This window comes from Rhinoraja longicauda, chromosome 7, assembly GCF_053455715.1.
Source record: "Rhinoraja longicauda isolate Sanriku21f chromosome 7, sRhiLon1.1, whole genome shotgun sequence".
Lineage (NCBI taxonomy): Eukaryota > Metazoa > Chordata > Chondrichthyes > Rajiformes > Arhynchobatidae > Rhinoraja > Rhinoraja longicauda.
Window position 1 is genome coordinate 70,423,974 of NC_135959.1, and position 27,686 is coordinate 70,451,659.

The 27,686-nt window shown below is 45.8% G+C and overlaps 1 protein-coding gene across 1 annotated transcript in view; it reads right to left on the reverse strand.

The window, feature by feature from the left end:
- The window catches only part of LOC144595591 (short transient receptor potential channel 6-like), a 104,690-nt gene that overhangs the window by 59,834 nt on the left and 17,170 nt on the right, over nt 1-27,686 (reverse strand). Inside the window, exon 2 of the mRNA XM_078403157.1 lies at nt 20,825-21,569. Coding sequence (XP_078259283.1) covers nt 20,825-21,569 — 745 coding nt within the window. The remainder of the gene's footprint in view (nt 1-20,824; nt 21,570-27,686) is intronic.

The window sequence follows — 27,686 nt, forward strand, 5'->3', positions numbered from 1 at the left end:
TGACTGCTATCTCAGAATTTACCACAGATGTCCGTCATATCGCGGGTAAGCTGAATGCCGTTGCTGACGCCCTGTCTAGACCTGCTTTTCCCCCTATTTCGGCGGTGGACTGCGAAGTGGATCCCCAGGAGCTCGCGGAGGCACAGCTCCTGGCGGATACCGTTTCGACGTACCAGTCCACCACTTCGGGATTGAAGTTGGCCCAGGTAGCTTGTGGGTCGGAGGGCACGAAAGTCTGGTGCGATGTTTCTCTTCCTCGCCCCAGGCCGGTAGTACCGCCCTCCCTTCAGCGCCGGGTTTTCGATGCCATTCATGGGCTGGCACACCCGTCCATCCGCTCCACCTCTGCCTTGGTGGCAGCGAGGTTTGTCTGGCATGGCCTGCGGAAACAGGTAGCGGGATGGGCACGTTCCTGCGTGCCCTGTCAGACCGCTAAGGTCCAGCGCCACGTCCAGCCCCCCGTACAGGATTTCGAAGTCCCGGCTTTTCGTTTTTTCCACATCCACGTGGATTTGGTCGGGCCTTTGCCTTCCTCCCGGGGCTACACCCACCTCCTCACGGTGGTGGATCGGTTCACCCGGTGGCCAGAGGCTTTCCCATTGTGTGATATCTCGTCAGCGTCTTGTGCTAGGACTTTGGCCCTTCACTGGGTAGCTCGTTTCGGGGTCCCGGCAGTTATTACAACTGACAGTGGACCACAGTTCACTTCGTCCCTCTGAGCCGCGCTGGCGGAACTGTACGGGTCCAAATTGCAACCCACAACTGCATATCACCCCCAGGCAAATGGACTCGTAGAAAGGTTCCACCGCCAACTTAAGGCGTCCCTCAGTGCAAGGCTTGAAAGCCCAGACTGGGTAGACCAACTCCCTTGGGTTCTGTTGGGCATCCGGACGGCTCCTAAGCCAGATCTCGGTGCGTCGTCCGCAGAGCTGGTATATGGCTCGACCCTTCGAGTACCTGGAGATCTGTTTCCGGACACTTCAGCCCTGCTCCCTACAGTCCCATCAGCGTTAGCAGCTCTCCGGGAACGGGTGGGCTCCCTGGCTCCAGTGCCGACTTCACGTCATGGGTGTCCCATGGTACATGAACCGTCTTCCCTGAAGGACTGTGAGTTTGTTTTTTTGCGTAAAGATGCCCATCGCGCCCCGTTGCAGAGGGTCTATCAAGGGCCGTTTCGGGTTTTACGTAAGGGAACGGCTACTTTCACCTTAGACATGGGCGGCAAGAGTGAACTCGTCTCGGTGTCCCGGCTCAAACCTGCCCATTTGGACCCAGATCAACCAGTCCTGGTCGGTCAAACCCCTAGAAGAGGCCGACCTCCGTTAGTTCCGCCCAGTCCACAAACCCCCATTCCGACAGTTCCTCCGGGACCTCCAGTTTCGGCAGTTCCCCTAGGACCCCCCGTTTCGGCAGTTCCTCCAGGACCCCCCGTTCCGGTAGTTCCTCCAGAACCTCCCGTTCCGGCTGTTCCACCAAGTCCGGAACCTCCGGCTCCTGTGGTTCAGGCTGTCCCTCTCCGTACTCGTTATGGTCGCGAAATCCGGCTCCCTGCTAGGTTCCGCACCTCGGGTTCTGGGGGGGGTCATGTAGCGACCATAGAGAATGGTCCAGGTCGTCGAACCCTCGGATTGGCCAGCGAGGTCACGTGGGAACGCGACCATGAGGATTGGTCCAGCAAACGACATCGCTGATTGGCCAGCGATGTCAGGTGCGCGTTTGGCGCCCGATTTAGCCAGTTCGGCGAAGTCTTCAAGGAAGACAGTAAGTTTATATTGGTTGTCCTGTAACTTGTTGTTTTGATTCTGTATTCGTGTATTGCGGCTGCAATAAACTTCGTCTACAACTAGCAAGTTTCGGACTCGCCATACTCTATTCATTTACAAGCTGTGAGCATTGCTGGCGAGGCTGTAAGTTATAGCCCTGATTGGCTTTGAGAAGGCAGTAATGAGCCACCTCCATAAACTACTGCAGTCCCTTAGATTAATTGGGTCGGCAATTCGAGGATTTGGACCGAGAAGCAATGATGAAAACGCCTTATGTTTCTAAACTGAGGTAGTCTGTCACTTAGAACCTGCAGGTGGTAGTGTTTCCATGCAAATATTATTTGATTGGTGTGCTTCCATCTATAGTTACTGTATGCAGGGCAATCAAAGTACACATATCAAAATAATTTTGTATTTAGAATATTGTACACAGCAAACTGAACCATACTGTTTAATGTTACATCAAATCAATTGTCATCATATGGGCTCTGTTAAGCTGGCTCCACCATACCTTAGAAAGGTATCACCTTCCATTACATAGAAACTATGCTGAAGATGATTCAATAGAAACAAGTCAGACAAATTAGTATGACAAAGATTGATACTTCAGATCCACACCAAGGAATAATGAATGTATTGTGTACACAAATACAAAATTAAGTTTACATTTAGCATTTAAATGGTTAAGGATTAGCGAATCCAATACAAGTGGAAGACCGAGGAGTCAGCATCCCCCTCTGCCACTGCATCCTCAACTTTCTGACCCACGAACCACAATCAATGGAGAGAGGTGACCACACCTCCTCTGCAATAATTCTCAACACCAGTGCCCCGCAAGGAGGTATTCTCAGTCCCCTACTCTGTTACCTATAACTCACAACTCTGCAGCCAAATTTAGCTCTAGCGCAAATCTCCAAATTTGCAGGTGACACCACCAGATCACAAACAATGACAAGATGGCCAGGAGATCGAGAACTTAGAAGGAGAATTTGGAACTTAGAATGGTGTCTGGACACAACCTCACCCTCAAAGTCATCAGGATGAGGGAGTTAGTTATCAACCAGACAAAGTGTGGTGGAGTACATTGCCTAATCAGCACCGATGGCGCTGAAGTAGGAATGGTTGGGATCTTCAAGTTCCTTAGCGTTACCAACAACCGGTCGTTGACTAAACACATTAGGGCGACAGCCAAAAAGACAGACCAATGGCACTGATTCCTCAGGAGACTGGAAATTCAGCACGTCTCCAATGCCACATAAACTTCTGCAGATGCACCTTAGAAAGCATCAATGTCAGGTCGCATCACAGCTCGGTTTGGGATCAGCTCTGCCCAAAACCTCAAGAAATTACAGAGAATTGTAGAAGTAGCCCAGTCCATCACACAGACCAATGACTCCATCTACACTTCACACTGCCTCATGTAAGCAGCCAACATAATCATAGACGTCCCACCCCAATCACCCCCTCTGCCTGATGATCCCGTAGGACCACCAGATTCGGGAATAGCTTCTTCCCCTCTGTTAACAGGCTTCTGAATGGTCCTTCCATAAGCTGGGAAACAATACAATTCTCTTCCGCCTCATTGCAGACATTGGACTTTGCCACTAGAACTGTTGTACTACAATGCTGAAACCTATATTCTGCACTCTATATCTTTCCTTTCACGCTATCTATTTTACTTGAGCTTTGCTTGATTACATTTAGGTATAACAATATCTGATTTGATTTTATAGCATGAAAAACAAAGCTTTTCACTGAAGACATTGTGAAAAGCTGCGGAAGTAATTACAGGGACTCAGGGATTACAGAGATATTTGCAACGTCTGTAGTCAGGTACCAGAGACTGAAGGAGACTGAAGGAGTGTCATTATTATTATTATTTTTTTTAAATTTTATTTAAATTTTAACAAAACAAATACATGTATAAACTCATAGTACGCGATGGTACCTACATTATAAATTCGATTATACATTTTAAATTCGATTATACCTGTATTGTTCTGTATTATCTCCCCACCCACAACCCCCCTCCCCCCACCCCCCACCCCCCAGTTAGAAAAAAGAGGAAAAAGGAGAAGAAGAAAGATAAAGAAATTAAAAAAATTAAAAAAGGAAAGAAAGAAAGAAAGAAGAAAGAAGGAAACCTGGAGACAAGAAGGAAACACTTCCGGCTAATTTCTTCTTAAATTCTTTTTAGGGGTATCAAAAAATCCTAAAATTAAATATTTCCAATTCTTAATCCTGGTTTTAAAGTGAATGGGTTCCAAAGTTTCAAAAAGAAATCATATTTATTTCTCAGATTATAAGTGGCTTTTGGGATACAACTACGCATTTCTGCATACCATCTTTTGTCATTATTTAAGGCAAGCAGCAGCCTGGGAACTACTGGCCAGTGGGCCTGAGGTCAGTGGTGGGAAAGTGACTGGACAGAGTTCCAGGAGGCAGGGTCTACCTACATTTGGAGAAGCAAGGAATATTAGGGATGGCCAACGAGGCTTTGCTCATAGGAAAATTGTGCCTTATAAATGTGAGTTTTTGAAGGGATGACAGAGAGGATTGTCCAGGCAGGGTGATAGATACTATACATGCTCTTTAACAAGGACCTGCGTGATAGGCTAATCCAACCCAGGATGAACTTGCCAATTAGCTATAAAATTGACTTGGTGGGGCAATGAGAAGGTGGTAGTGGAGTATATAAGAAAATAACTGCAGGTGCTGGTACAAATCGAAGGTATTTATTCACAAAATGCTGGAGTAACTCAGCAGGTCAGGCAGCATCTCGGTCTGCGAGATGCTGCCTGACCTGCTGAGTTACTCCAGCATTTTGTGAATAAATACCAGGTGGTAGTGGAGGGTTGTTATTCAGATTGGAGGCATGTGACCACAGGGCTGTGCTGCAGGGATTGGTGCCGGGTCCATTGTTGTTTGTTATCTACGTTAATGATTTAGATGACAATGTTGTTAACATGGTCAATAAGTTATGACAGATGACAGGTAAATTGACTGTGTAGTAGACATTGCAGAAGAACTAAGAAGAACTAAGACCTGCTGAGTTACTCCAGCATTTTGTGAATAAATACCTTCGATTTGTACCGGCATCTGCAGTTATTTTCTTACACTAAGATTAGACAATAGACAATAGGTGCAGGAGGAGGCCATTCGGCCCTTCGAGCCAGCACCGCCATTCAATGTGATCATGGCTGATCATTCTCAATCAGTACCCCGTTCCTGCCTTCTCCCCATACCCACTGACTCCGCTATCCTTAAGAGCTCTATCTAGCTCTCTCTTGAATACATTCAGAGAATTGGCCTCCACTGCCTTTTGAGGCAGAGAATTCCACAGATTCACAACTCTCTGACTGAAAAAGTTTTTCTTCATCTCCGTTCTAATTGGCCTACCCCTTATTCTTAAACTGTGGCCCCTTGTTCTGGACTCCCCCAACATTGGGAACATGTTTCCTGCCTCTAACGTGTCCAACCCCTTAATAATCTTATATGTTTCGATAAGATTTCCTCTCATCCTTCTAAATTCCAGTGTATACAAGTCTAGTCGCTCCAGTCTTTCAACATATGACAGTCCCGCCATTCCGGGAATTAACCTAGTTGCAACAGAATCTGAATGAACTAGAGAAGTGTGTCAAGGAATGGCAGATGGATTTTACGCAGATAAGTATGAGGTATTGTATTTTGGTAAATTAAACCAACACAGACTTATAAAGTTACAAAGTTATAAATCCAGGAAAGTTTGGCAGAACATTCTTTCGATATGTTCACGTAATATAGTGTACCCTGTGTGGATTGTTTCGCTGCACACCTTCGCTCGGTCCTGCCTGGACTACCTGATCTCCCGGTTGCCAAACACTTTAATTCCCCATCCCATTCCCACACTGACCTTTCTGTCCTCGGTCTCCTCCACTGTCAGAGTGAGGCTAAACGCAAATTGGAGGAACGGCATCTCATATTTTGCTTGGGCAGCTTACAGTGGTATGAATCTTGATTTCTCTACTTCGAGTAACCCCAGCATTCCCTCTCTCTCTCCATTTCTCCCCCACCCAAGTCGCATCAGCTTCCCGTTCTCACCTAGCAACCAAACTGCTAACAATGGCCTGTTTCCTTTATTATCGTCACTTTTTTGCATATCTTTTATTCATTTGTTCTATATCTTTCTACATCACCGTCTATATCTCTCGTCTTTCTTTCCCCTGACTCTCAGTCTGAAGAAGGGTCTCGACCCGCAATGTCACCCATTCCTACTCTCCGGAAATTATGCCTGACCCGCTGAGTTACTCCAGCATTTTGTGTCTACCTTGTATGATTGATTGACTTGCATACAGCAACTATGGTAGTAATACACACCAATCAAATAATATTTGCATGGAAACACCATTCCCTGCAGGTTCTAAGTCGCAGACTGCCTCTGCTTAGAAACATAGGGGAGTATTAAATTAGAGGGCATAACTTTAACATGAAGAATGATTTAAAAGAGGCCTGAGGGGCAACTTTATTGGACAAAGGATGATGGATGTATGGAACACGCTGCCACAATGAGCTCAGTTAGACATTTTCTTCAGCATTGACAAATGGCTTGTTTACACCCCATGACTCCACCTCTATAACAAAATGACTGTATACATTTCATCAAATATTAAATATGTTGAATTTAGAGGTGTCCTGCTGAGCAGCTTCATAACTCTAGAGAGTAACTGATGGAATTCCCTGGGAATTTTATCATGCTTTTGTATCTTCTTCCCGAGAGGAAAGGGTAAAATTGGGAATGAGAGAGTGAAAATGGTCCTTGATTTTGTTGGCTGCTTTCCCGGGCACAATGGATGCTGACTAGGGTGTGTACACCTCACTTTGTGAAGTCAATAGCCAGCCTGTTCATCTCGGTGGCATTAAGGGAGAGATTGTTGTCTTGACAACATGTTACTCTTGACAACAGCTCTCCGTCTCCTTCCAGTGCTCTGTCTTGTCATTTTGTGAGTCCAGCCCACAACAGTAGTGCCATCTGCAAACTTGTAAAAGGAGTTAGATCAGAATTTGGCCACAGAGTCATGAGTGCATTTTGGGAGTTTAGTAAAGGGCTGAGAACACATTTTCAAGGCCCACCAATGTTGAGAATTGTCATGGGGCATGTTTTGTCAACTGTCCTCACTGATTGTGGACTACGGGTCAGCAAGTCGAGGATCCAGTTGCCGACTGGGGTGCTGACTCCTTGGTTCAGGAGTCTGGAGGTGAGTTTTGTTGGGATTATAGGTGTTGAAAGCAGATCTGTGGTCAATAAATGGGAGTCTGACGTGGGTGTCCTTGTTCTTCCGATGTTCCGGAGATGAGTGTAAGGCCTGCAGGTGATGTCTGCCACAGCCCTATTGCAACGATTGTCGAACTGCAGTGTGGGGGGCTGGAGATAATGTGTGCCGTGACCAGCCTCTCGAAGCATTTCATGATGGCGAATATCAGAGCCACTTTCACGGTACGCATTTAGCATGCTACCTTGCTTTTCTTTGGCTCTAGGGTGATAGTGGTCTTCTTGAAGCAGTTGGGAACCTCAGGAATGAGGTTGGAGAGGTTACAGATATCTGTGAATGTTCCTGCCAGCTGCGCAACGGTAGAGTTGCTGCCTTACAGCGAATGCAGCGCCGGAGACTCAGGTTCGATCCTGACTACGGGCGCCGTCTGTACGGAGTTTGTACGTTCTCCCCGTGACCTGCGTGGGTTTTCTCCGAGATCTTCGGTTTCCTCCCACACTCCAAAGACGTACAGGTATGTAGGTTAATTGGCTGGGCAAATGTTTTTTTAAAATTGTCCCTAGTGTGTGTAGGATAGTGTTAATGTGCGGGGATCGCTGGGCGGCGCGGACCCGGTGGGCCGAAGGGCCTGTTTCCGTGCTGTATCTCTAAATCTAAAAAAATCTGATCCACGCAGGTCCTGAGGATTCAGCATGGAACACCATCCGGGCCAGTTGCTGTCTGCACGTTCATTCTCAGGATGGCTGAATTGACATCTGCGACAGTGACCATGGGTACAGGCACACACTGAGGCTGTTGAAACAGATGATGTGAACCCACGACCCTCAAAGTGAGCAAAGAATGCATTGAGCTCATTGGGGAGGGGTCCATTGTTGCCACCGATATTGCTGGACTTCACTTTGTAGCCCATTATAGCATGCAAACTTGCAGCAATCTTCCTCCCACCGGGTCCGCGCCGCCCAGCGATCCCCGCACACTAACACTATCCTACACCCACTAGGGACAATTTTTACATTTACCCAGCCAATTAACCTACATACCTCTACGTCTTTGGAGTGTGGGAGGAAACCGAAGATCTCGGAGAAAACCCACGCAGGTCACGGGGAGAACGTACAAACTCCGTACAGACGGCGCCCGTAGTCGGGATCGAACCTGAGTCTCCGGCGCTGCATTTGCAGTAAGGCAGCAACTCTACCGCTGCGCCACCGTGCCGCCCGAGTGAAAGAACGAGTCAACCCTTTGGTGGTGAAGACCACAGCACGCGGTTAAATGGGCAGGTTCCGGGGAAACGAGGTGTGGAGGGCAAGAATGAAGACGCCCTGCTGTAGAGAGAGGAGGTGACACATGCTTTACTTTGTTCAGCAGCAGTGGAACAGTGCTGCAATTTAACGTAATCTGTTGTGCACATATATTTAAAAATGTTATAACGAAGGTTTATATTCAATGACCTTACCATCCTTGATAAGGTTTAAGACAAGGAAGTTGTTTGTCGGTTGGGTTGTCAGTTTTCACACTCAATATACACTTATTATAAAATTCAGTTACTGTTGGAGATATATCTCAGTAAAATATTGGGGGCAAAATTAGATCGGACGGCCGAAGAAGCCTAGGATGCAAAATGGGCAATTAGTCCACCACAGGATGCTGCAGTGGAGGTCACGTAGAAGGTTTATGCTCTTAGGTCATTTCCCATCAGCATGATTGTAGTAATTGTGTAGGAAAGAACTGCAGATGTTGGTTTAAATCGAAGGTGGACACAAAATGCTGGAGTAACTCAGCGGGACAGGCAGCATCTCTGGAGAGAGGGAATGGGGGACATTTCGGGTCGAGACCCTCGACCCGAAACATCCCCCATTCCTTCCGTCCTGAGATGCTGCCTGACCCGCTGAGTTACTCCAGTATTTTGTGTCTACCTTTGATTGCAGTAATGTCCTATTGCTGGTGCACTGTTACTGGCCTTAGCATTGGTACATACTGCTTGGTGTCTGAAGTAGTTTCCGTTAAGGCTAGCTGTCAATTACAGGCCTTAAAGTAAAGTGCTTGGTGCCCATAAATGGTAGCACAAGCATTCAGCATCTCGCAGCGAAAAAAATTGTAAGCCCCATTTCCAAATTCCCAGAAGCATTAGTGGGTCTTTCAGATGAGGTAGGAACTTGTATGGGTAGTATGTTGAAAGGCTGGAGCGATTGGGCTTGTATACACTGGAATTTAGAAGGATGAGGGGGGATCTTATTGAAACATATAAGATAATTAGGGGATTGGACACATTAGAGGCAGGAAACATGTTCCCAATGTTGGGGGAGTCCAGAACAAGGGGCCACAGTTTAAGAATAAGGGGTAGGCCATTTAGAACGGAGATGAGGAAGAACTTTTTCAGTCAGAGAGTGGTGAAGGTGTGGAATTCTCTGCCTCAGAAGGCAGTGGAGGCCAGTTCGTTGGATGCTTTCAAGAGAGAGCTGGATAGAGCTCTTAAGGATAGCGGAGTGAGGGGGTATGGGGAGAAGGCAGGAACGGGGTACTGATTGAGAGTGATCAGCCATGATTGCATTGAATGGCGGTGCTGGCTCGAAGGGCTGAATGGCCTACTCCTGCACCTATTGTCTATTGTCTATTGTCTATTGTTAATGAATCCCAGGAAATATTAAAATCCTTCAACATCCATCAGACGTAGCACCTTCTTTATCGCTATAGGTTTTGCTGAACCTGGCTTTAGTTCAACCCTGGTGATGAGGACCCTGATCCTCCCCTCATCAGGACCCTCAGTCATGGTTTCTCTTTATTGAAAGACCAATATGTTATCTGTCATAGTCTTTACCCTGCTGAGATCCCAGAGTGCTGCTGGAGGTCTTTGCTGAATTTCTCCTGTATTGTGTGGCCTTCTTTTCCAACAGCATTTATAAAAAGGCAGGTTGAAATGGATGCATACAATGTCTCCTCCTTGAGCCAGAACCCCTTCTTTGTATCTCACAAAAATGGAGCCCCACTGTCTCATGGCAAGACAACATTTATCATCTTGACAGGGTAATGGGTAATCGGTACAACTCAATTAAGTTTCTTGGATTCAGGCAAATTCTCAGCTTGCTACTTGACCTCTCAACACAAACCAGCCTGTACACTGAGGGTTAGTCTATCAACTGGGATCACACTCTCTGCCTTCGTCAGTCTCTCCAACTTAGCTTTAAATTTCTCCTTAAAACCAACAAGAACACTCCTAAGCCATTTACTACTGGCAGTTTCATCCCATCTAAACCATGATGGCATTTACTTTCTAGATTGCCTATGCTGCAAAAGATACTTGCATATTCTTCAGTGATATGTCTAGTGAAGTAATCTTCTACAACTCTACTTTGAAGCAATCTCCCTGGTCTGTCATTTTCTATGTTTGTGCCATGGGAACTACACTCGCCCCCCTGCAGGACCTATACATCAGGAGGTGCAGATCAAGAGCAAGCAAGATTATGAGGGACCCCTACCACCCCAGCAACGGACTGTTCCAGCTGCTACGGTCAGGCAAACCCCTCCGCTGTCACGCTGTGAAATCAGAGAGGATGAGACGGAGTTTCTTCCCACCGGCCATCAGGACTGTTAACTATTATAACTCCAGGGACTAAATTTTCTTTTCTGTATTAATTTTAATTTATATGCTGTAATTGTAATTTTCTTTGCTCAATCCGCAGGCATTGCCACTTTCATTTCACTGCACATCGTGTATGTGTATGTGACAAATAAGCTTAACTTGACTTGATGTATTTGGTATCTTCCTGGTGTCGTGGTTCAATAACTACCCATGCAAGTTCTTGCCTCATCTGAGTGATCCACCCACCAAAGCAAGATCTCTAAATCTAAAATCTAAATCTGGGAATTAGTAAATGGATTTCATTTCCTGGAAGTGAAATCTGTTTCTTTTGTCTCTTGGTTCTTTCGGTCCATGACATCAGAAGGGATCGTCCAGCAGAACTCAGTGTAGTCTTGTGGCACATTGATAACACAGCAATAGATGGTTTCTCTCATACTGATGGTTTGCTTCATGGTGTGATCCTCCAATGCCAAATTGAAAAGTTATTTTGCCCTTGTGTCAACCGCTTGATGTAAATACATGGCATGGTTGATCCTTCAACAGAATTGACCTTGTTCAGCATCTAGGTACATTGTTGCCCATTGGTACCTTTTTAAAAAGGGAGGGAAAGAGAAAACGGGGAATTATAGACCAGTTAGCCTAACATCGGTAGTGGGGAAAATGCTAGAGTCAGTTATTAAAGATGTGATAGCATCACATTTGGAAAGTGGTGAAATCATCGGACAAAGTCAGAATGGATTTACCAAAGGCAAATCATGTCTGACGAATCTTATAGAATTTTTCGAGGATGTAACTAGTAGAGTGGATAAGGGAGAACCAGTCGATGTGTTATATCTGGACTTTCAGAAGGCCTTCGACAAGGTCCCACGTAGGAGATTGGTGTACAAACTTAAAGCACACGGTATTGAGGGTTCAGTTTTGAGGTGGATAGAAAATTGGTTGGCGGACAGGAAGCAAAGAGTAGGAATAAACGGGTCCTTTTCGGAATGGCAGGCAGTGACTAGTGGGGTACCGCAAGGCTCAGTGCTGGGACCCCAGTTATTTACAGTGTATATTAATGATTTGGACGAGGGAATTGAATGCAACATCTCTAAGTTTGCGGATGACACGAAGCTGGGTGGCAGTGTTAGCTGCGAGGAGGATGCTAGGAGGCTGCAGAGTGACTTGGATAGATTAGGCGAGTGGGCAAATGCATGGCAGATGCAATATAATGTGGATAAATGTGAGGTTATCCACTTTGGCGGCAAGAACAGGAAAGCAGAGTATTACCTGAATGGTGACCGATTGGGAGAAGGGGAGATGCAACGTGACCTGGGTGTCATGGTGCACCAGTCATTGAAAGCAAGCATGCAGGTGCAGCAGGCAGTGAAGAAAGCGAATGGTATGTTGGCATTCATAGCAAGAGGATTTGAGTTTAGGAGCAGGGAGGTTCTGCTGCAGTTGTACAGGGCCTTGGTGTGACCGCACCTGGAGTATTGTGTGCAGTTTTGGTCTCCTAACCTGAGGAAAGACGTTCTTGCCTTAGAGGGAGTACAGAGAAGGTTCACCAGATTAATCCCTGGGATGGCGGGACTTGCATATGAGGAAAGACTGGATAGACTGGGCTTGTACTCGCTGGAATTTAGAAGACTGAGGGGGGATCTTATAGAAACATATAAAATTCTTAAGGGGTTGGAGAGGCTAGATGCGGGAAGATTGTTCCCAATGTTAGGGGAGTCCAGAACCAGGGGTCACAGCTTAAGGATAAGGGGGAAGTCTTTTAGGACCGAGATGAGAAAACATTTCTTCACACAGAGAGTGGTGAGTCTGTGGAATTCTCTGCCACAGAAGGTAGTTGCGGCCAGTTCATTGGCTATATTTAAGAGGGAGTTAGATGTGGCCCTTTTTGCTAAAGGGATCAGGGGGTATGGAGAGAAGGCAGGTACAGGCTACTGAGCTGGATGATCAGCCATGATCATATTGAATGGCGGTGCAGGCTCGAAGGGCCGAATGACCTACTCCTGCACCTATTTTCTATGTTTCTATGTCTATGTTTCTATGAATCCAACCCTGTATCACAACCGACAGGTTCATCTTGCATCCTCAACTTCTGATGTCCTCTTTAATGTGCACTATTTGTGGAAATGATTTTCCAATCCACAAAAGACACACTTTTCCCATTCACTTCTACATCTGTTTTACTTGCGGCACTTGCCTTATAAATTTGCAATTTAGAGTTTAGATTCATGCCTCTGAATTGTTGAGATGCTCGCTACTCTGGGTGGCATGGAAGAGGAAACAAATTGGGAGAACAAGAAGTTGAATGTGGAAAAAGGAGTCACACCAGCTCCCTGGGTTCTACACATTGGCATCTTCAACCTATGAATGGAGCTGTAGGTCAATTGGGCGATAGAGTTACATCTGGATCCAAGCAGATGACTACAGCAGTTGTGCATGAAGATTTTTGCTCTGCAAACCTTGGTGGAGCTTATGCCCATGCATAGGTTTCCACTCCTCCCTTCAGAACACTCTCCCAATGAACAGTGTGTCTGTGATTTATGTGATGGATCAACGATCTCATAATGCAATGAAAGTGAAGGGCACTGTGTAACTGGCAGGGTGAATGGACATCTCTGTGGTTTCAGCTGTTCTCTGAGAGCTGGCTCTCTGTTCACCTTCTTAGTAAAGAGTGGTCTCCTGGGTCACTGCTCCTCAGTTAAGTGTAGATATGTGAACTGCTGACAGAATGCCTTCCCTGGATGGGGCCTCCTGTTCATGACTCCTTTAACCTTTCCCCCCTTGCTCCCTCTCGTCACATCTTTACCTGACACAAGACAAGGTTGATACATAGAAACATAGAAAATAGGTGCAGGAGTAGGCCATTCGGCCCTTCGAGCCTGCACCGTCATTCAATATGATCATGGCTGATCATCCAACTCAGTATCCCATACCTGCCTTCTCTCCATACCCCCTGATCCCTTTAGCCACAAGGGCCACATCTAACTCCCTCTTAAATATAGCCAATGAACTGGCCTCAACTACCTTCTGTGGCAGAGAATTCCACAGATTCACCACTCTCTGTGTGAAAAAAAACTTTCTCATCTCGGTCCTAAAAGATTTCCCCCTTATCCTTAAACTGTGACCCCTTGTTCTGGACTTCCCCAACATCGGGAACAATCTTCCTGCATCTAGCCTGTCCAACCCCTTAAGAATTTTGTAAGTTTCTATAAGATCCCCCCTCAATCTTCTAAATTCCAGCGAGTACAAGCCGAGTCTATCCAGTCTTTCTTCATATGAAAGTCCTGCCATCCCAGGAATCAATCTGGTGAACCTTCTCTGTACTCCCTCTATGGCAAGAATGTCTTTCCTCAGATTAGGAGACCAAAACTGTACACAATACTCCAGGTGTGGTCTCACCAATGCCCTGTACAACTGCAGCAGAACCTCCCTGCTCCTATACTCAAATCCCCTCGCTATGAATGCTAACATACCATTCGCTTTCTTCACTGCCTGCTGCACCTGCATGCCTACTTTCAATGACTGGTGTACCACGACACGATACCTCTGCATAACTCCAACAATGCTCAACAAGGCTACAAGTAATTCAAAATAGCACAGGTAGTGGAGGGGTGGGTGTGGAATGATGGGGAATAGATAGTGGTTTCTTCCTGCTTCACATTAGTTAACATTATGAGCGGGTTCCTTGACACAACCCAAATTGGCCATGTTTTGGAAGGCTCATCACAAATCAGGATTGCACAAGTAACAAGTATAGGTCAGCAAATGCCTATCCTCTGTATGGGAATGGACTGCAGATGCTTGTTTACACCGAAGATAGACACAAAATGCTGGAGTAACACAGGGGGACAGGCAGCATCTCTGGATAGAAGGAATGGGTGATGTTTTGGGTCAAGACCCTCTCCAGACTGAGGTGACCCTTCCTCAGTCTGAAGAAGGTACTCGACCCGAAATGTTACCCATTCCTAAATGCCTATTCCCTCTCTCGAATGCTTGTGAACAATCCCATTCCCAAAATTCCTAAATTACCAGATGTTGCATTTTGCTCCAAAAACATACAGCGTTTTGCATTGTAACTTGGTGGAATTTCACCTTCGGGTGCAGAGAAAATTTGCAATGAGCAATCCATTTTCTTAAACCTCTGTCTATTTGCAAAAAAATCCTAATAAGGAGTACTATATTTATTTGCGCAATGCAATCAAATCTTATCAGAAAACCATCACTAAAAATAATTGGGTACCTACTGAAGAATTTTTGATGATTACCAAATTGATTCTGGGTGTGCCACACATGGATTGTGTTTCTGTAACTTGGGACCATAGCTACAGTTCACTCTCAGATACGACTTCCACAAAACGTGGCAGCAAATAGTGTAGTCCTCTTGTGAACTGTGCACTGTTTTATAATTCCAGGAGTTTGATCGTTCAGTACCACTCTTGCGGGGCTCAGCCTGACATCTGTAAAACTGGTTTTCCCCAGGGAAGTTGTATAATCATAGTAAAAATGTAATTAGAAGTTATTTGTACCGGTGATGGATTGACCTGATGTATTGTGGTCACATTTTTCAAAATATTACAGAAATAGTTTAAACTTAAACATTTCGAATATCCTGTAAAGTCTCTAGTTTATTCAATCTTTGGATTATAAATTGTATTATTCAACTCTCACAAAGCAAATAGAGAAGTATTTTGATCAAGTGGTCCATGGGCATACATCTGAGGTAAATGTTGTAATTTTTGGTCTCATATCACAAAACTCCATCCATATATCAAGCAGGCTTTGGTGATCCTAATGCCTAAATTATAAATAAATTAAACATTTGAATAATATTTCTGTTTCCTCCTTTTTTTACTGGTAGTTTTGCTCTGTTTATTAAATTCTTGATTATTCTTTGCTGAAATCCAAAATCTCTACCAATCCTCACATTTCTTACTATCTTTGAAAATGGTATAAACTTCTTTAAAAAAGTACTTGGCTAGAAAGTGGAACAATCTTTTTAATATTTGCAAATAAAATGTGACCATTTTCTGCGGATTAAATTGCGTTGGTCATTATTTTTCGGTGCATTGGGATGCTTGGCCAGGGACTTCTGAATGTGTTTCACTTAGCACAACTCACACTTGCCAAGCATTAATCATATAGCTGCTGGCACCAGCACATGCATCGCATATGTTACTGTGATTACCAACAGAAACGGCTGCTTAAAGGTGCAATCAATAACCTCTGCATGCCAATCGCTAAAACCAAGAAGCAAACCATATCATAATCATAATCATCATAATAATCGTAATCATACCTCATTAGCCAAGTATGTTTTGCAACATACGAGGAATTTGATTTGCCATACAGTCATACCAATAAAAAGCAATAAAACACACAAAATACATTTTAACATAAATATCCACCCCAGTGACTCCTCCACATTCCTCACTGTGATGGAAGGTGAAAATAAAAGTTCAATCTCTTCCCTTCTTTGTTCTCCCACAGTCAGGAGCCTCGAGCCTTCCGTTGACGGGACGATCTTGACTCACTTAGCCAGTGGTCGGGCCCTCCCCGTAGGGGCGATCAAGCTCCCACATCGTGGGATCTCAGCTCCCCCGCGCCGGGTGATCAGACCCCGGGTCGGGGCTAGTCGAACCTCTTGCGACTTTGGAACTTCCCGACATCAGTCTCTACCCGAGACTGCGAGCTCTTCGATGGTGAAGTCTGCAGGCCGCGGTTGGAGCGTCGATCCCACACAAGGGATCGCAGGCTCCGGTGGTAAGTCCACAGCCCCGTGGTGGGGCTCAAAGTCAGTCTCGGGCAAGGCCGCCAGCTCCACGATGTTAGGCCGCGGAGCGATTCGGAAAACAATCGCATCTCCGGCAAGGTAAGAGATTGAAAAAAGTTTCCTCTGACCCCCCCTCCCGTATAATACAAACCAAAGAACATTAACACATACTTTATAAAACACTCTGAAAATAACAAAAAAAGACGAAAAGACAGGCAGAACGTTGGCGAGGCTGCCATCGCTGACGGCAATCTATTGGCAAAGATTCCCAAAGGATAAGGTCTTCAATGTAATATCCTACTCTGGCCGATCATTCCTCAATGGTCAGTATTTATGCCAAAGCATGACTTGGTGTTCTCTTGATGAAAATGGCTTTTTCATGTTACACGTCATAATGCAAGATGCTGCAAAGCATTGCAAATTGGGAAGCCCCTGTCTTTAAGTGACCTTGGGCCAGTCATGCGCAAAACATAATTAATGCTTTGTATCGCTTGGAGGGATAGCCACTCACTGGAAATGGTTACACTACTTTTATCCTCTCACTTCCAAGGAAGTCTCCTTGGCAGCGGTTCTGTGGCAATGGAAGATGGGAGAGTAAGCTTTCATGCAAGAGTTTGAGTAAAAACGCAATGATTGTTTTACCAAGGCTGTCCAATTTTGTTGTTTTCTTTGGCTCATTCAATTGAGCATTAGCTCGACATGCAGCATGTGTTTAGTATGCCCTATAAGGATAAAATCCAGTTTTTAAGAAAACAGTTTATAACTTGCCAGGTTAGCCATAGTTGGATCAATTCCAAGTGCATTTTAAGTCCTTAAAAGTATTTATATTTATTTTGAATACCAAATGTTAAGTATAAGATTATTAAGGGGTTGGACACGTTAGAGGCAGGAAACATGTTCCCAATGTTGGGGGAGTCCAGAACCAGGGGCCACAGTTTAAGAATAAGGGGTAGGCCATTTAGAACGGAGATGAGGAAAAACCTTTTCAGTCAGAGAGTTGTAAATCTGTGGAATTCACTGCCTCAGAAGGCAGTGGAGGCCAATTCTCTGAATGCATTCAAGAGAGAGCTAGATAGAGCTCTTAAGGATAGCAGAGTCAGGGGGTATGGGGAGATGGCAGGAACGGGGCACTGATTGAGAATGATCAGCCATGATCACATTGAATGGTGGTGCTGGTTCGAAGGGCCGAATGGCCTACTCCTGCACCTATTGTCTATTGTCTGTTGTCTATTGTGTTCCTTTCAATGTTTGAAATTATATATCTATCACTGCATCTTACAAAACAACTTGCGTCCATGCCAAATTGTTAACCTTTTCCAGGTTTTGGATCCTATATCATCTTAACGAGATCAAGCTCAGTATAAAATTCTGTCCTATTTTGATAGTCTTGCTCGAAGGCTCATTTACAAAGTTATTCATTAACCATTACATCGTGTTTTAACAATAACTAAATTCTTTGTTGGTTTCTTGACACCCAGATCTTGAAAACTTGCTTGAAAGTGGAAAATTACTGTATACCTATAGAAACTGCCATTACATCTAACTTGCCCATGTCACATGAAGATTAGAGTCTGGTATGGTCACTCTATCGACCTTGCTGCTTTCAGCTCCCATTTCCTGATTTACCCAATGCTCCACACACACCAACACTGCAACAACTACTACGGACAGCCAACTAATTCTGCAGCTTCATTTTCTCAGCCAACACCTTTCTCCACAAGGAGTATCACAGAAGATGCTGCCTGTCCCGCTGAGTTACTCCGGCATTTTGTGTCTGTCTTCGATTTAAACCAGCATCTGCAGTTCCTTCCTACACCTTTCTCCACACTCTGCCTTTATCAAGGCTCCACCCAAACACCAAATAAATGCTTCCTGACTCCTCACTTGCACTTTTCCTTCCTCTCTGTAAAATCTCTCGGACTATTTACTTCTCAAACTTGCTCAGTCTCCTTCTGAATATCTGCTAAGGCTATTGGATTCAACTTTATCTCTGCTATTAATTCATCTGTGGAGCCAGGTACAATTACAATGTTTAAATGACATTTAGACAGGCACAAAGATAGGAAAGGTTTGTATGAATACAGGCCCAATGAAGGCAAATGAGACTAACTCATGTTGATGACTTGGTTAGCATGGAGACGTTGAACAAAAGGGCTTGTTTCCATGCGGTGTGATTCTATGATTCTATTTTATTATGTAGATTTTTTTTAAATTAATAGTGCCTTATCTTTAATATTTATTAGAAATTTCCTCTGTTTTCACTTCAGAAACCAATCTAGTACATTTATGATCTCTCTTCCTGCCTCCCATGCATATTTCTATTCAAATCATTATTCTGGTACACATCTTTGACATTTCTCTTACTTTCTTTTGAATTTACTTATTTTAAAATCTTCTCATCCTCTTTCCAATTTCTTGCACCAGTCCTTTTTGTGCTTCATGCCTATAATAGCCAGTTGTCAGGACGACTGCAGAACAGGTCAGTTAATGAAGGTGGAGAGGGCGCCTGTACAATAGAGACAGAGTGTAACATTTGAAGAAAGGAAGAACTTTGGTTTATGTCATATGGAACCGACCTTACATAAACTCTGGAGACGCAACAAAGGATGACAGGACTTTGTAACAGAGCCTACAGAATGAAGGCGAGGGGGGGGGGGGGGGGGATGTGAAGATAGCTCCATGCCACATGTGCTGCAAAAATACCAACTGCTAGACTACTGAATGTCAAACTAGCTACTGAAACGAAACAACCTGGAGTTTGCAAACACTTATTTTACCACCAAGACAATTTTGCTATCGCAAGTAACGTCCGTTATTGCTGTTGAAAATTCCACTCGCACTGGCTGCTCCCAAACATTTGAGTTTGAAGAATCAGTAACATTCTACATCCCGACATAGACTAGTACGGTAACATGAATGTGCTAAGGTTCTGTATCACCTCCGCAAATTAGGGAGACGTTTTTAAAATAATTTTATCATTAGTTATATTCATGTATACAACCCCAGGGAAATATTGTTAACACTAGTAGACATAACGAAGCTCATTTTGGCTGCAATTTACAAGGATAATATGCTTAAGTATGATCATAGAATTTTATGTAGAACTGCAGCTTTATTTAATACTAGACCAAGTGGACCCGTTGGGCCCAAACCTCTCCTGCATTGGTGCAGCACCCTCTCCTACCCCTCTCCCACCCCCCTCCACCTCCCCTCCCCACTTCCCCTTCTCCATCCCCCTCAACCACCCTTATCCACCTCCCTCCCCCCTCCCTCCCCCTCCCTCCCCCTCCCTCCCCCCTCCCCCTCCCTCCCTCCCTCCCCCTCCCTCCCCTCTCCCTCCCCCCTCCCTCCCCCTCCCTCCCCCTCCCTCCCTCCCTCCCCCCTCCCCCTCCCTCCCCCTCCCTCCCTCCCTCCCTCCCTCCTCCCTCCCTAGGAGATAGATTTAAACTTTAAAATGTGAATAACTTTAAATATATAACACCGATTTCAATAAAACTACTTGCTTTACCATTAAAGCGATGACGGTGAGTAAGGTGGGCCTAAAATTGTCGTGCTATCGTGTACCGTTTTGGCTGTAGTTCGATCACAAATAAACAAACAAACGAGAGTTTTAGTATATAGATTCAGTATTTCTACCTGGACATAATGCAGAGAAGGAGATTACCGGGTGAAAGCACCCAGTCATTGCTCCCCCATCCACTGTTTGCCAGGACCACCTTCCCCAGCTCAGAATGCAAATAAACCAAGCTCAGACAAAAGAGGGAACAATAGTCCTCTTGCCCTGGCATCAGTTGCCAGTAAAATCCTGAAAGGATGTGGGAACAGGGCACTTGGAAGATGATATTAGAAAGAAGCATCAGAATATTTCAAATCATACTTGACAAATGCCATCGAGCTTTTTGAATATATAACCCCTAGCAGGTAACTGGTGCATTCAGCCATTGACTATTCACATAAACGACAGATGACAAGACAGAATGTAACAAATCCAAGTTTGCTGATGGTGCTAAACTAGGTGGGAAAGTGAGCTGTGAGGAAAGACACAAAGGCCTAAAAGTACCTCCCATATTCAGGAGGGTTAAAACAGCAAAGTGACATGCTCATGATCTTTTCAAAAGGCCAACATGATCGTTTTGTCAGGCTTAGCTGTGAAATGGTACGGTTTCCCTGGTTCACTGTACATTACACAACTGTAATTCCTAAAAGCAAAGGCACTTACCAATGTTACTGTCCTCATAGGAACTGGCCCTGAAAAGGATATGTCCACCCCAGGAACCATTACAGCAACCTGCAGAATATTGACCATATATGCAGTTTAAATTGGCACCATGGATTAACACAGACTTCATGGGTCAAATCCAGTGCTGTACCATTGTGTGTTCCACATTGCAAAATTGATCATAATGTTAAGGCTTCTGATCACTGTTGAGTTCATGCCAATAGCAGAAAATATGAAACTTCCACTCACCTTAAATTCCTTCTCGATATTGGCCAGCACACCGAGCTCATTGCTGAGCTCCAGGGCCGTAAGCACAGGGTCTTCACTGGAGAGGGACAGATAGGCAGGACTTGCCAGGCCCCTGTAGGCATTTATTCGAGACCTAGAGTGGCTGAAGGAGTCATTCAGCTGGTTCTCAGTGCACACTTTGCATTTGCAAAAATAATCATGTGGCCGGTTAATCCGGGCCCCCCGCCTCAATAGGATGTGAACTATCTCATAATCTTGGTAGTGCGCAGCCAGGATAATGGGAGTAACGTCGTGGGAAAACCTGGTACCATCTTCATCATAGGCGTAAATATCATTGTACTCTGGTTGGCATTGCATGTGTTTAGTAGCAAATAAATGATGGCTCAAGATGGCCTCCACTATTCGCACATATCCCTTACTGATGGCCAATAATAAACCATCACCAACACGACAGAGATTGTCGACTTTCAGCAGGAGCTCTATGACCTCCAAGTGTTCGTTCGCCACGGCCAACTGCAACGCATTCTGACCCATGTAGTCAACGCAATTCACGTTGAGTGTCTCCGATTCGTCCAGCATCCTTCTGACCACAGGAACATTGCCATACTCGGCCGCATCTAGAAACCTTTCCTCTTCGAATGTCAGGCTCGTGGACCTGTCGTTAAACATGTACGCTGGCCCACGGAACGCCTGTCTTCTGCATTTCTGCAGTGTCTGATGTCTGGGCCTCTCCTCCATGAAATGACTGTGTTTAAATACAAAGGAAAAAACATTAGCTGCAGCAGATGGATATGTCACTCCACGTTCACTCAACATTAACAAATGATAGAAAATGACTAACTCCACAATAAATTGATATTTCTTGAAATACTATTAATACCAACGAGATGTGAAATTGTCATCATATTATCAACGTTCAAAATACTAGTTCTGAATTGAATATTTTGTTTTTACAATGTTGGGCACTCTTTATCCACAAACATTGACTATTCCACAGACATAGAAACATAGAAAATAGGTGCAGGAGTAGGCCATTCGGCCCTTCGAGCCTACACCGCCATTCAATATGATCATGGCTGATCATCCAACTCAGTATCCTGTACCTGTCTTCTCTCCATACCCCCTGACCCCTTTAGCCACAAGGGCCACATCTAACTCCCTCTTAAATATAGCCAATGAACTGGCCTCAACTACCTTCTGTGGCAGAGAATTCCACAAATTCACCACTCTTTGTGTGAAAAAAAATATTCTCATCTCGGTCCTAAAAGAGTTCCCCCTGTCCAAATGCCTGTTATTCAAGATCAAACAAATGAGCAATTTTTCCTGGAAGCCTAGCTGGTTAAAAGGCTCAATCAGACTGAAAATACAAACCATACCATTGCAATCTGCAGCCTCACTACGCAATACACACACTCTTCAGTCTTGAGACTGAACCTTCCTCGCATCTCCAATTACTGTTCAATAACTGAAGAGAGTGCATATCTAAAATAACAACAACAGTGTGGAGAGAGTGTCCAGCTTCAAGTTTCTGGGCACTCACATTTCGGAGGACCTAACATGGTCCAATAACACTGCTGCGCTGGTCAAGAAGGCACAACAAAGACTGTTCTACCTAAGAACACTGAAAAAGTCTGGTCTACCCCAACAGCTGCTGACGACCTTCTACCGCTGCACCATAGAGAGCATCCTAACGCATGGCATCCCTGTGTGGTACCTCAGCTGCACGGAGGCAGAAAGGAAAGCTCTTCAGCGGGTAGTCCATAGAGCTCAGAGGGCCATCGGAACACAGCTACCAGACTTGGAGGGCATCTACAACACATGATGCCTCAGAAAAGCCACCAGCATCCACAAAGACTCTTCACACCCCTGCAACAGTCTGTTCGAACTCCTTCCATCGGGCAGACGATACAAGGCCTTCTACGCCCACACCTCCAGACTCAGGAACAGCTTCATCCCCAGGGCCATAGCTGCTATGAACCGGTCCTGCTGAGCCGGATGGTCACAACGCATAGATCAACTTGCACTTTACCCTGTCTAAAACTGTTACAATTGTTTCGTTGGGTTGCTGTTGTCTAAATTACTTAAATTATTGCATCGTATGGGAGGCGCATTCCCAATCTCGTTGTACCCCTGGGTACAATAACAATAAAGATATATATTGTATAAATTAATCCTGGTGAAAATTCACAAGTTATAGGAGTAGAATTGGGCCATTCGGCCCATCGAGTCTACTCCCCCATTCAATCATGCCTGATCACTGCCACTTAATCCCATTTTCCTGCCTTCTCCCCATAACCCTTGACACCCATTATAATCAAGAACTTGTCTATCTGTGCCTTAAAATTCAAAGACCTGAAGCATTAACTCTATTTCTCACACTGCACCGATGTCGCCTGGCCTGCTGAGTAGCTGCAGCATATTCTATTATTAAATAAACATTTCCAATTGGTATGTTTCAGCACGGAACTCCTTTCTCTCGGGATGACAGGGAAATGGACTTTAGAGGCTTCAGAGACATAAAAGACAACCACAGGAGTAAAAATTCCAAGACCTGAATTATATTGGGTTTGCAGGAAACCATTCAAATCAGACTCTCTGTGGACCAATGTCCACCTAGGTAGCACCTGACAAAGAGCAATCCACTAAAATCCATAACCTCCTCTTACCACAAAAACAACATGCCCCCATAGTTATACTGCTCTCCCCGTCTTTCTCAACTTCCTGGGGTCAGGATCATTCGTGGGGCGGCACGGTGGCGCAGCGGTAGAGTTGCTGCCTTACAGCGAATGCAGCGCCGGAGACTCAGGTTCGATCCTGACTACGGGCGCCGTCTGTACGGGGTTTGTACGTTCTCCCCGTGACCTGCGTGGGTTTTCTCCGAGATCTTCGGTTTCCTCCCACACTCCAAAGACGTACAGATATGTAGGTTAATTGACTGGGTAAATGTAAAAATTGTCCCTAGTGTGTGTAGGATAGTGTTAATGTGCGGGGATCACTGGGCGGCGCGGACTCGGTGGGCCGAAGGGCCTGTTTCCGCGCTGTATCACTAAAAAAATCTAAAATTCCGAGACAATGTCACTGATTGTTGCCACATCTCTCTACTGCTCAAGTTCCAAGGTGAGAAGTATTGATCTACATTTCTTTCCACCCCCAGATCCTTGCAGAGCAAGGACAGGTGATTTGCTATCATTGCAGCCTCTCCAAATTGCAGGCATTAATAGTAAAAAATATATATATTTTTTTAAACAGTCGATGCTGGAAAGCTGAAAATGAAAACAGAAAATTCTTGAACATTTTCAATGCTTGAAAAGATAGACACAAAATGCTGGAGTAACTCCAGCAGGTCAGGCAGCATCTCTGGAGAAAAGGAATAGGTGACGTTTCGGATTGAGACCCTTCATCAGACTGGAACAGCAAGCAGGTTAGGCAGCATCTCTGAAAATGGAAGTAGTTAATGTACCAAAGATAGACACAAATTGCTGGGGTAACCCAGCGGGGCAGGCAGCATGGCTGGAGAGAAGGGATGAGTGCTGTTTCAGGTAGAGACCCTTCTTCAGACACCAATGTCCAACTCCAATTCATTGACTATCGCTCTGCTTTCAATACCATTATCCCAACCAAGCTTATCTCCAAACTCATGGAACTTGGGGGTCAGCACTCCCCTCGACAACTGTATCCTCGACCTACTGCCCAACAGACCACAATCAGCGAGTATAGATGACGAATCATTCCCTATAATAATTCTCAATAGTGGTGCCTCACAAGGATGCGTTCTCAGCCCCCATCTATACTCCACGACGTTGGAGCCAAATACAAAGACAACTCAATTCACAGGTTCGCAGATGACACCACTGTAGTGGGCTGCATATCAAATAATGATGAAACAGAGTATAGAAAGGAGATTGAGAACCTTGTAACTTGGTGTTAAGACAACAACTTCTCCCTCTCTGTCAGCAAGACAGAGGAGATTGTGATTGACTTCAGGAAATGAAGCAGTACACACACACATACATTGATGGCACTGAAGTAGAGATGGTCGATAGCTTCAAGTCCCTGGGAATGAATATCACCAGCAATTTGTCTTGGACTAGCCACATTGAAGTAATGGCCAAGAGAGCCATTACAAGAGAGTAATGGCCAATGCTTCTACTTCCTTAAGAGGCTTAGGGAATTTGGCATGTCCCCAACAACCCTCACCCGCTTGTACAGACATGTTGTCGAACGCATTCTATCAGGATGCACCACAGCCTAGTTTGGGAATAGCGCCACCCAAGACTGCAAGAAATTGTGGATGTGGATCGTGGATGGAACCCAGACCAGCATGCAAACCAATCTCTCTCCCATTGACTCCATCTACACTTCACACTGCCTGTGCAAGGCCGTCAGCATAATCAAGTGCAAGTGTCTCCTCCTTCTCCCCTCTCGCAACAGACAAGAGGTACAGAAGTTTGAAAACGCACACCTCCAGATTCAGGGACAGTTTCTTCCCAGCCGTTATCAGGCAACTGAATTGTCCTCATCTACTACAGTGCGATCCTGACCTCTGTAAGATTTGAGAAGTTTTCCCTCATTCTGCAAGCAACACCTAACCAAAGAGCTGCAGTTTGGACATTTTAAACGGGAGACTGGGGCTGATAGCGGAGAAAGGCTGCGGTCAGTTTACCAAGGGACGTCACAATCCGTGGGTCCTAAGATGGCCGCAGGACCTCGTGACCAGCCACAAAAGCAAAAACCTTACAGTCCAGTCTCTAGGTTTCTGCAAAGCCACGGCCAGAACAATGGATGGATATTGGCCGTGCAGAAACCTGCGAAACCAGGTCGATGTCCAGACACTGGGGCACTGACATCAGCATACTCACAATGCCCCAAGCCGACCTACACAGTTAATCTCGTTAAGGGGGCACAATAGCCCATAGAAAACTACCTGGTAGGTGATGGGAAACCAGTTAAACCCATCACCTCGCAACGAAATACCAATTAACACCGTCTGGCCATCCCCGGTACCCCCGGACATAAGCGCAGATCAAAGGGAAAATTCAATACATATCTGTTAAACAAAGAGATCCCGAGATCTGGCGGGAGATAGGACGGGTCAGAATAGTATAACTGGCCACGACTTTTGGGTTTTAAACTCAAGAAGAAATACTGCAAGAAGAAGCTCATGCAAGAAGAAGCTCATGCAAGAAAACTTGCAAGGAACGCAAGCCAGGAGGAAGACGAAAAAGACAGGCAAGAAAGACACGCTCGCAGCAGGGACAGCAGCAACGCTCGCAGCAGGGACAGCAGCAACGCTCGCAGCAGGGACAGCAGCAACGCTCGCAGCAGGGACAGCAGCAACGCTCGCAGCAGGGACAGCAGCAACGCTCGCAGCAGGGACAGCAGCAACGCTCGCAGCGACTGGCCAGCAACGCTCGCAGCAGGGACAGCAGCAACGCTCGCAGCAGGGACAGCAGCAACGCTCGCAGCAGGGACAGCAACAACGCTCGCAGCAGGGACAGCAACAACGCTCGCAGCGACTGGCCAGCAACGCTCGCAGCAGGGACAGCAGCAACGCTCGCAGCAGGGACAGCAGCAACGCTCGCAGCAGGGACAGCAGCAACGCTCGCAGCGACTGGCCAGCAACGCTCGCAGCAGGGACAGCAGCAACGCTCGCAGCGACTGGCCAGCAACGCTCGCAGCAGGGACAGCAGCAACGCTCGCAGCAGGGACAGCAGCAACGCTCGCAGCGACTGGCCAGCAACGCTCGCAGCAGGGACAGCAGCAACGCTCGCAGCAGGGACAGCAGCAACGCTCGCAGCAGGGACAGCAACAACGCTCGCAGCAGGGACAGCAGCAACGCTCGCAGCAGGGACAGCAACACTCGCAGCAGGGACAGCAGCAACGCTCGCAGCGACTGGCCAGCAACGCTCGCAGCAGGGACAGCAGCAACGCTCGCAGCAGGGACAGCAACAACGCTCGCAACGACTGGCCAGGAACGCAAGAAACGGAAGGAAGAAACTCACGGGACAAGCACGACCCTCATGGAAAGCAGCGGAGAAGCAGCACGAACAGCCAGTAACCCCAGTAATAGCCCCATGGTGAGCATGTACCCCGATCCTGCACATCCTGGACATAGTTTTAGTGTAGAGGGGAGGGTGGTTTGAATAAACGTGGGTGTGTAAATGAATATGTGTTGGTCAAGTTTGCGATGTGTCGTACGTTCCCCATCTTACAGTCGTGTATATATCATATCATATCATATCATATATATACAGCCGGAAACAGGCCTTTTCGGCCCTCCAAGTCCGTGCCGCCCAGTGATCCCCGTACATTAACACTATCCTACACCCACTAGGGACAATTTTTTTACATTTACCCAGCCAATTAACCTACATACCTGTACGTCTTTGGAGTGTGGGAGGAAACCGAAGATCTCGGAGATAACCCACGCAGGTCACGGGGAGAACGTACAAACTCCTTACAGTGCAGCACCCGTAGTCAGGATCGAACCTGAGTCTCCGGCGCTGCATTCGCTGTAAAGCAGCAACTCTACCGCTGCGCTACCGTGCCGTCTTGTAGAACTGTACGTTTTATGATTCATAGTCAAAAGTATTCATGTAATTCGGTATGTGTTTTATAGATATGTCTTATAGAACTGTGTATAAGTATTCATAGACAATAGTCCCAAGCGCTCAATAAAAGCCTTTTCCATTTAAACCCTGGTCTTCAAATCTGGTCTGGTTGAATTTTTCTACACTATAAACGCTCCTGCATCTAAGTCCAGTGTCCAGAACCGTAGGGGGTGAGTGGGTCGAACCACTCACGGGGAACCAGTGTGCGCGGCCTGGTCAAGGGATCAGAGCAAGGCACGGGGACCTTAGGT